This window comes from Erithacus rubecula, assembly GCF_903797595.1.
Source record: "Erithacus rubecula genome assembly, chromosome: 11".
In the NCBI taxonomy this organism is placed as follows: Eukaryota; Metazoa; Chordata; class Aves; order Passeriformes; family Muscicapidae; genus Erithacus; species Erithacus rubecula.
Window position 1 is genome coordinate 8,750,093 of NC_136663.1, and position 9,559 is coordinate 8,759,651.

The 9,559-nt window shown below is 55.7% G+C and overlaps 1 protein-coding gene across 1 annotated transcript; it reads left to right on the top strand.

Moving 5' to 3' along the window:
- Positions 1-3,348: 3,348 nt before the first annotated feature.
- Positions 3,349-7,163, top strand: NPPC (natriuretic peptide C). Its single transcript, XM_079315053.1, has 3 exons — positions 3,349-3,574; positions 4,953-5,274; positions 6,713-7,163. The coding sequence occupies exons 1-2, from the start codon at positions 3,482-3,484 to the stop codon at positions 5,259-5,261; spliced, it is 402 nt and encodes a 133-aa protein (XP_079171179.1). The 5' UTR covers positions 3,349-3,481; the 3' UTR covers positions 5,262-5,274; positions 6,713-7,163.
- The last annotated feature ends 2,396 nt before the right edge of the window (positions 7,164-9,559 follow it).

The window sequence follows — 9,559 nt, forward strand, 5'->3', positions numbered from 1 at the left end:
ATATCTCTTTTTACAAAGGGATGATTGGCTTTCACATGGCATCAGCTGACAACCCTCATCCTAGGGTTATGCATCTCTTGGTCAGGAAATGCTCTCCTGGCCCAAGGTAGCAGAAGAGACATAAATCTGGCCAGTGATTTCCCAAATCAATAGGAAACAGGCTCCCTAAGGGTAAGTGAGTTGAAAAAAAAGGAGATGGATTACTGGCTGTTCACTGCTACATAGCAGCATACTTCAGAGTCCACATTTCTATCCTGTGAACCCTCTTGACATCATCTGCCAGAAGGTGCCTGGAACCTGGAACCTGGCACCTAATTTCAGCCAGGAGAGCCAGAGCCCTGCTGCTGCCCAGCAGAATGCAGCCTCACCCACAGGCATCGCTCACCCCTTCCTTGTGATGGGGCCAGAACACTCCATGCTGCTGTCACACATATCCCCATGACCCCTCTCCTCCCACTCTCCAGACCATGCTGGCCCTGGTCACACTTTGATGAGTCCCTCTCCATGCTCAGACAGGGACATGGGTGCCCTCTCTCACACACACAACACAGTCTCTGCTCCCTTCCCTACTCCCTACACACCAAAAGTGCCCATGTTCACCCCATTTCGCCAAGATTCAGCAGCATGTCCCCATTTTTATCCCCACAGCAGCCCATTCCCCATAATCCAGGTTTATGCTGGTGTATCTCTGGTGCCCCTCTCTCTCCTCCTGGCTCTCTTTGGGCCCCTGGGTGCAATGGGGAGGCGAGTCACCCCCTCCAGTTCACCCCACATGTCTCCAGCCCTCCTTGTGCAGCTGTGCAGGATCCTCTTTGCTCTCCAGTGCCTGGGGAAGACTCTCTGAGCCCAGCCCTATCCCTCCACTTCTCATTTTCCACACATGCCCTGAGTCTGCCAGTTCTCATGCTGGGTGATCATCCCACAGGGCTGTGAACTGATGAAGGCCCATCCCTTTAAGGGTTAAAAGCTTTCAGACCCCCATCCCACCAATTAAAAGGGTTTCCCACTCTTAACCCCTTCCTGCACACCTCTGCTCCCGCTCTGAGCTTTTGCCACCCCAAGGGATCCGATCTGGTTTGAGTTAAGGTTTTGTGTGCGCCCGGCTCTGACTTCGGCAGAGTAATTTGAATAACAAGACTAATTGGATTTATAAAGCACAGCCCCCCCTCTCCCTCCCTCAAACCCGAGGCTCTGCGCAGTGTGACAAAGAAAACACACTAATGAAAACCACGCTAGCGAGAGCCGAGGGCAGGGACGAGCCTCCTGCGGGCGGGCACTGGCTGAGCCCTGACCGCGCTGTGGGTTCGTGGCCATTCCCGAACCCTCCGGGCCTGGAGGCTGCTGGAGCGGTCCCGGTACCGACCCCACCAACTGCAGCGTGCCAGGGGGGCTGGAGGCAGGCGAGGCGGCCCCTCCTGCCCACACCGTGGCATTTCTCCGCAGCCATCTCCTCGTCTCCTTCCCCATCCCGGGTCCACCGGGAGAAGCCACGGGGCAGGCTGCCCACAGCATCAGAGCCAGCGCATCCAGGACGGTGATGGCAGGATTCTGTGCGGGCTGCTGAGCTGCTGGTGGCCTCGGGCACCCCGACATCCCCAGGCTGTGGAGACCCGGGGCTCAGCTGCTGCTCCCCTTTCCCCTGCAGCAGCCTTGCTGATGGGGGTAGTGGTGCAGAGCCCCCCATGCCTTGCAGCCTGGAGAGGCTGGCTGTCACATTGCAGCTACATTTCGTGTGGGACAAGGGCTGAACCCCCGGAGAAGGGGCCTCTCTCTGCTCCTTGCCTGCACCCACGGCTCTCTGGCACCCGGGGTCGGCTCTAATCCCGACTCCATCACTTCGCTCTGCCTGCACGCAGACAAATGCCCAAGCACAGCTTCACACTCAAAAAAGTCCAAGTTGTCTCCACCTGGCAGGCACAATGGAAAAAACACCGAGACCTTCTCCTTCCAGCTCCCGTTCACATGGAGCTGAAAAGCCAATCTCGTTTGAAGTGTCCCGTGCCCAGTAGCCCGGGCTGTGGAGGAGGAAACATCTCCCTGCTCCTGAGCAGGGATACTACGGACCCCAGCTCCCCAGAGATTTGTGGAGCAGCAGAGCCCAGAAACACTGAATACAGGGCAGGAGGAAAGGGTCAGACTGGAACAGACCCCAGGGAGAAGAGCAGAGAATGTTTCCCTGGTCCCAGGGCAGGAATTTGGGGTGCAAATCCAGTTTAATGCAATCCAACCCTGGATGCTTCTGCAAAGGGGTGTCTTTCCTCTGGCCTCATGCCAGTAAGAGCATTCTCCCTGGACAGAGGGCCAGGAACAGTGCTCAACTCCATCAGCAAAAAGCCAGCACAGATTCAGAGCTGCCCTGCCAGCCCCAGCAGCAGCAGAGGCACAAGTCCTGCCCTGCCAGGCAGGGAAGGGAAAGGCTGAGGGCAAGGGGCCTCCTCAGAGACCTGTGATCCACTGGGGTTAATCCTGGGATCACGCATTTCTCCTGAACCCTCTAGCCCTGGGAACAGGTCAGAGAGAGGGCAGGCTGCACAGCCCTGCAGTGGGTCAACCGGTGAGGTCCTGTCCCCAGAAGGAACCCTGTGACACTGACTGTTCCCTGAAGAGGATGTCCCCAGGATGCTTGAAAATCCCCATCTTCAGGGCCAGGAACACCATCCAGGTCCTCACAAAAGCAGAGAGAGCAGGTCAGCCCCTCGAACTACTTAGGTGCCCCCAAGAAGCACCACTGCCCCCTCCATCCCTTTGTGTCCTCAATGTCCCTGTCACGGAGGGCAGTGGCCCTGCTCCTGCCAAGCAGAGACGTGGGAGGCACAGTTTCTGGTTTAACCCTGGATGTGGGGAAAAAATAAAAAAAAAAAAATTAAAAAAAAAAAAAAATAAAAAAAAAAAAAAAAGAAAGAACATTAAAAAAAACAAAACAAAAACCCCAAGGGTGCTTTTTTGTGCTCATTCCTGTCTTTTGGGATGAATCCCGCACTGGGACCACCCCCCCTCCCCGCCCGTGTCCTTCCGCGGGAGGTCAGTGCGGGGAGCGGAGGGGCAGCCGGCGAGGGGGGGCAGACAGCTTGCGGGGGGGTCCGAGGCGTTTGGGGGGGGGGCGGGAGCATCAAGCCAAATGCCCCCCGCTTTCCCTTTCGGGTCTCCAGCTCCCGGAGCTGGTGGTCTTGTGTCATTTGTTACTGCCAGGGGAGAGGGGATACCACCCCCCCACACCCCCCCCCCCCCCCGTTTAAATTCCTGCTATTGTGGAGCAGAAATCGGGTTGGACCTGAGTATTTAGATGACATCACCGAGCAGGTTGGGTTATAAAATGAATGAAGCAGAAAGCAGCCCAAGTTCACTAGCTCGGCACTTCGCAGGCGGCAGGAGGGACCTCGGGGCTCCGCTCTGAACTTTGGCTCCCGTCGGTGCCGTCCTCTCCCCGGGGCTGCCCTCGGCTCCCCGCTGCCCCCCGACCCCTCCTGCTCGGCCCCGCAGGATGCAGATCTCACCCTTGCTGGCTGGTGGACTTTTACTCGTGCTGCTCTCCGTCAGGCTGGAGGCGAAGCCGGCGTCTCAGCTCCCACAGAAGGTACGGCTGGAGCTTTTCCGGCTCTTCCTCCTCTCCCGATCCCGCTCAGAGTCCTGGCAGCACGGGGGGAGACGCGGGGTGACTGTGGGGTGCCAGACTCAGTGCAAAGAGGGGGTTTTCTCTCCGCACGAGCTGTTTGACTGCAAGGGGGACTCGCTGCTTCTCCAGGCTGTCCCGAACGTCCCGGGACATCAGCCCCTAAGCAGAGGCTGGAGTAGGACGCGGTGTGGCCCCGTAGCCCGCGGGATCGGGGCAGGGGAGGGTGGCAGCGTGCTCCGCGGGGTCACCCTGGGGTCCCCTCTGTGCCGGACAGCGGGGCAGGCAGCAGGTGCACGGTGTGACAGGGTGCGAGACCAGAGCCCTCCGGGCAGCGCTGACCAAACGGGCCGGGAAGGGCACAGACGAGTGCGCTCCTTCCCCTCGTGTCCCGTGGGGAAGGGGCGCCCCAAATGAGGGTGGTCCGGGCACCCGGTTGTCCCGAGATGCTGAGGTGGAGGGATGTGCCCGAAGCCACCGACACTGGGTGGCACTGCCCCAAGGTCTGGGCAGAGATGGGGACACGGTTTGAGGATTTCCCCAGGAAGCAGTGGGACGGGAATTGTGGTGTCACTGTAAGGCGGTGGGGTGCAGACTGAAGAAAAAGTGTTGATACAGGAGGATGTTGGGAAAATAAATGAGGATGGACATTTCCAGGACTTCGTGGGCAGCAGCTCTGAGCAGGGAGACAGATGGGAGGCCTTGGAGATGGGGGACAGTGAGGAAGGAGGTGTGTCCCTTTAATTGTGGGTCAGAATTGGAGGATTGGGAGGACGCAGGGAGCATTAACTAGGGGAGGGAGCAGCAGGGAGGAGGAACCCTGATTTCCCCACCAGTGCTGCGGACACTGTGCAAGAAAAGGGTTCAGGGGGAGCTGTGGGGCAGGACCCCTCCCCATAATCTGAACAGGTCTGTAAACTGGTGAGGGGTGCAGTGACCGAAGGGATCTGAAAGGAAAAAACCTGCCAGCTTTCAGGCCCCTTCAGATTATGGGTGGGGGGAAGGACGGGCCAGGACAGTGACAGCAGCACAGCTGAGGGATGCAGCTTCACCCTTTGGAGGGGCGGTGTGGATATGCAGTGACCGGGGCAGGAAAACACCGCTATGGTGTGGGTCAGGGGGATGCTCTGACCCCAGAGAGGGGAACACAGATTTAGGGAGGGGAGAAGATGCCCTGGGCACAGCCACGGGGTGGTGGACTGCACTGCGGGGCACAGACCCAACCGCGAGTTTAAATCGCAGAGGGGATACACCGACCCCTCTGCGCGTCCCTTTCGGGGCACCCCCAACACTGATGGGGTTCGCTAGGGACGGCAGCGCTCTGACCCTCTGCTCCCCACAGGCCTCCCGCGGGTCGGCAGCAGCAGCGGCAGCGGCGGCGGCGGCGGCAGCGGGTCCGCCCGAGGCGGCGGAGCGGGAGAAGGAGCGGGAGAAGGAGCGGGAGAAGGAGCGGAGCGGCGGCGGCGGCGGCTCGGGGCCGCGGGAGGCGCGGGAGGCGCGGGCCGAGGCGCGGCCGCGGGCGGGCTGGTCGCGGCTGCTGCAGGACCCGCCGGGCCGCCGCCACAAGGGCCTCCACAAGAAGGGCCTGGGCAAGGGCTGCTTCGGGCTCAAGCTGGATCGCATCGGCGCCATGAGCGGCCTCGGATGCTGAGGGACCCCTGGCGGTGAGTGCGCGGCCGGGCCGGGATGGGGCCGGGATGGGGCCGGGATGGGGCCGGGATGGGGCCGGGATGGGGCCGGGATGGGGCCGGGGGCTGCGCTCCGGTACCGCGGGGGACGCGGAAGATGCGCTGCCCCGCGAACGCGACATGCCAGCGGACGGGACTGCAGGTGTTCATCCCGCTGAGCCTCGCAGCTCCCGGCTTTGCTGGAGGGCAAAGAGGAGGACCCCAAAGTTGGCCTTATTACGGGAATCGACCGGCCCTCCTGCTGCCCTGCTCTGTAGAAGGGTCAGAGACTCCAGCTGCTCCAGCAGCAAGTCAGACTAGATTCCACCTAATTTGAGCTAGACCAGTAAGCTCCGGGGATGATGCAGGAGGAGCTCCAGGGCAGCCACATGTTCTCAGTTTCCCCCTGTGCCTGACACACACAAGTGACCTATGGATAGGTATCAGGAGGGCAGGATACCCCCTGTGTGCCTACAGTTGAAGAGTTAGTGAGGGTCCTGTCTCAGGCATGCTCCAGTGCTTTTAATTTAAGGAAAATCAGTATGTAAGTTCCCCAGGTGCCTTCTAGGTGTGGTGACAGCCAGGAGTAGCACTTTCCTAACTGCAGCTTTGTATCTGAGAAAGTTGTGGGAAGCTGGGAGTTCTTCCCACAGTGCCTCACACCACTGTGTAGCATAATGGATGAAGGAGTGTCACTTCCCCAAAGTGATGGGTTTGGAAAAAATATGGCAGTGCCTCCCCTGGCAGGTCTCCCTGCAGGTGCTGGGGACAGTGAGACACCGTTCTGGCCTGGCCCTGCCAGCAGGACACACACAGATGAACTCACACTTTGGGAAGCACTTACCACTGCAGCCCAGGCCACTTCTTCTTCCTATGGCACAGCACTGCCCCACTCACAGGGACATGCCTGGCCCTGCAGTAACATAACTGGGCACAGAGGGGACTGGATCCAGCATCCTCCTGTTCTGTAGAGTGATGGGAATAGCACAATCCAAAGATGCTTACAGGATGTCAGTGCTGTTCTATGGCCTGTCCTGGAGGCATGTGTGCTGTTTCTCTCTTCCCTCATTTAGAGACTCCTCAATATTGCCAAGTATTGCTAGCTCAGGGCTCCAAGAGGAATACACATACCCCATGTAGGCAGGTCACACCCGTTCTCTCTCACTAAACCCATTAGAACAAGAAAAAAACTCCAATAGACACAGGGGCAGGAGGAGCAGCAGCTTTCCTCAGCCTCTCCCCTGAACACCAGCCAGAAAGCAAAGGGTGCACTTCTTCCTTGCTTTAGCACAGGCAAAATCCCAGGGATGGCTTCTGCTGAGTCCAGCATCCCCCAGCCCCAGGCTACAGTTACTTTGGCAGGGGTTTTGGCTGGGGCTGGGCAGGGGGTGCTGCATGCAAGCACTAATGGGCACTTTGTTCTTGTTCCTCACAGGGCTTTGAATCTGTAGTCGACTTTTTCCTACCACGCGCGGCCAGGCACGGCCATCCCCAGGCAACACCTAGAGAAGCAGAGACCCCTTTGGAATGGACAAAAGATGTGGCTGTGTTTTTCTTTTTGGTACGAGGAGTCATGGCACCAACTGTTTTGGTTTTGTTATTTTTTTAACAAGTGTTCTCTATCTTATATATATTATATATACAAACACTCACTGAGACAAGGGACAGTGCTTTTCCAAGAGACTGATGAAGCCAGCTGCATAACGTTGCTGTTTGTAAATTCATGTCATGCATAAATGTATTTATGTTGTAAAGCTATTTATATATTGTTTATAAAGAGATATTTATAAAAAAATTATTTATGTAACTAAATGAAAAGTCAAGTATTGTAACATTTTTTGTCCTAAGTAGTTGAAAACCTTTAAAAAAAATCATTCCGTGTGGCATTTTGTAACCTGTCTTTATTTATCAAATTCACATACAATTTAAAGTGATTGATTTTAACAGAGCTAAAGAAGAAATTGTTCAGATGTTTTAGAAAAGTCAGGAGTGAGGAGAAAGGCCAGCTGATATTTTAAGCTTTGATCCCATATGCAAAAGTAAACTTGTGCCCAATCCTGTGATGCTGTGATGGACTGAATCCTGCCTGGTGCTGCAAGACTCTGCAGACCCCAGCTGAGCTCTCTGCTGTGGAAATGAGCCCACCATGGTTAACAGCCAAGCCCTGGATGGACAGCAGTGTGACAAGGGCAGCATCTGTCCAAGATGTGCTTTAACCACTTCCAGTCCAAGCTTCAGCCCATAACTACAGTTCTACCAGTGATGCTGGATGGAGATGCCATCCCTGCTGATAGCAACAAAGAGCCCGCCTGGATCTGGCCCCCAGCTTTGTGCTATTCCAGGATCCAGCGGCTCACTAAGAGTCTTGTTGATATTTCCATTTGCCAGCCCTTTGCCACTAAGCTGTAAAGTCCCTTCCTCCAACAAAGATTTATTTAACTGAGCCAGGGACAATACACAACAGACAGACCAAAATACACCGAGAGCCGGCTGGTAAGGATTCATGGACACAGCTGTTGCTGCAGCTTCTTGCTATGTAAAGTGCATGAAATAAATTGTTAAAATGACTCGGAGCTCTAAAGGAAACAGCAAGCGAGGGGGTGGGGAGAGCAGTAAACACACAAACTCCTGCTTGAAGGCTCTTTGGTCTCATTCTTCAAAGAGGCCTTAGAAAAAAAGAGAGTGGCAGGCGCCCAGCCCAGCCGTGACAGGAGTCACAAATTATGCCCTGGCCATTGTAATGTAGTGGGCTGGGAAACAACGAGCATTATGTTCCACTGGTGCCTAGGACAGGGCAAAAAGAAAGTCACCAAGACCCAGAGGCAAAGCGACCCTTTTCCTTAGCAACCACCAGCAAACCATAGAAACCTCCAGCCACACTCACCCCAGCTCTGACAGAACACTGGGTGCACAGAACAAGAGGATTCATCCAGACACCAAACAGCTCAACCATCAGGTTAGGAGCACCCAGGGGATGTTTCTGATCTTGCACGAGCATGGCCTCTGTCACAGACAGGTACCCACCTCGCAGTGTCCACAGGGTCCAGCTGGACAGGGAGCAGCAGCTGATGGACCACATAAGATGTTGCCTATGGGGAACAAAATCAAGACCCTGGCAGGGAGGGAGACAGGATGGGCAAGTGGCAGCTCCTATAGGGAATGACAACCCACTGTCAGGGCTCTGTAAGGCAAACACAAGGTTGTCCTTCCAGCTCCATAACATCTTTAGAGGGAAGGAGGGGCTATATCAGGAGCTCCTAAAGAGATGCCCATTACAGGGGATTGTCCACTCTCACCCAGGAAACCTAAAGGACAATAAGGAATCGCTCACTGTGCAGACCTTGCACAGCCAGTGGTGTAAGAAGGTGGTGCAGGTCCCATCCAGAGTCCTCATCCTTGAGCATGAAGCCAGAGTAGTGACCATGACAGAGTGACAGGCTGGGACCAAGGTGGGGACAATTTTTCCAGTTTTGGCTTTTTGCTGCATTCCAGAGCTGAAATAAAACCACCTCCCTGGTGACAGAGGGGTTGTCCTCAACACAGCAGCAGTGACTCAGTCTCAGGAATTCAATCCACACAATTTGACCACCTAAGTGAGGCAGAACCTGAGATAAGGTTGAGAGATAGAAGACACAGCCTGCGGTTATGTACAGTCTGGCTCTCTGTTTCTCCTCAGCAGCATTGTCCAAGAGAAAAAGCACAGCCCACAGCATGGGCCTCCTGGGAAAGAGCAAACCCAAGGAAAAGGGCAAAGCTGTACGGCAAAAGGCCATTAGCTTGGCAGAGAAGAGAAATCAGAGCTAGAGCTCCTGGTGCAGAGGGAGAGGATAACAGCTTGGTTCCTTGCTTTGCTGCTTCTTGTCTGACAGGGATAAGACACCCTATCCCTCAGGATGTGGATTTCCACCAGCAGGATGGGAATATGATGTCCATGTGTGGTGGAGCTGATGTGCAAGAGAGAAAGCAGCACTGAGGGGTAAAAGAACACTTGAGAAAGTTCAGATCAAGTCAATCTCAGCCCCTCTGTGGCACAGCCAGAGCAGTAGGTCTGAGTGTAGAGTAGGCAGAGAGTGGCACTGCCAGCAGAGGTCAGTTCTCAGAGCACTGATGAGCACTTTCCTGCTTCACTGGACAAGCAAGAATGGGAATCAGAAGTGGCTCATTAGAACACAGCAGTCACCCAAAATGGCCACAACTGGGTCTCCCTGACAGGGGCTCATCAGAAAACAAGGGCAGCAAGAAAGAGAGGCCACAGGAATCTAATTAAGAGGCAAGGAGGCAT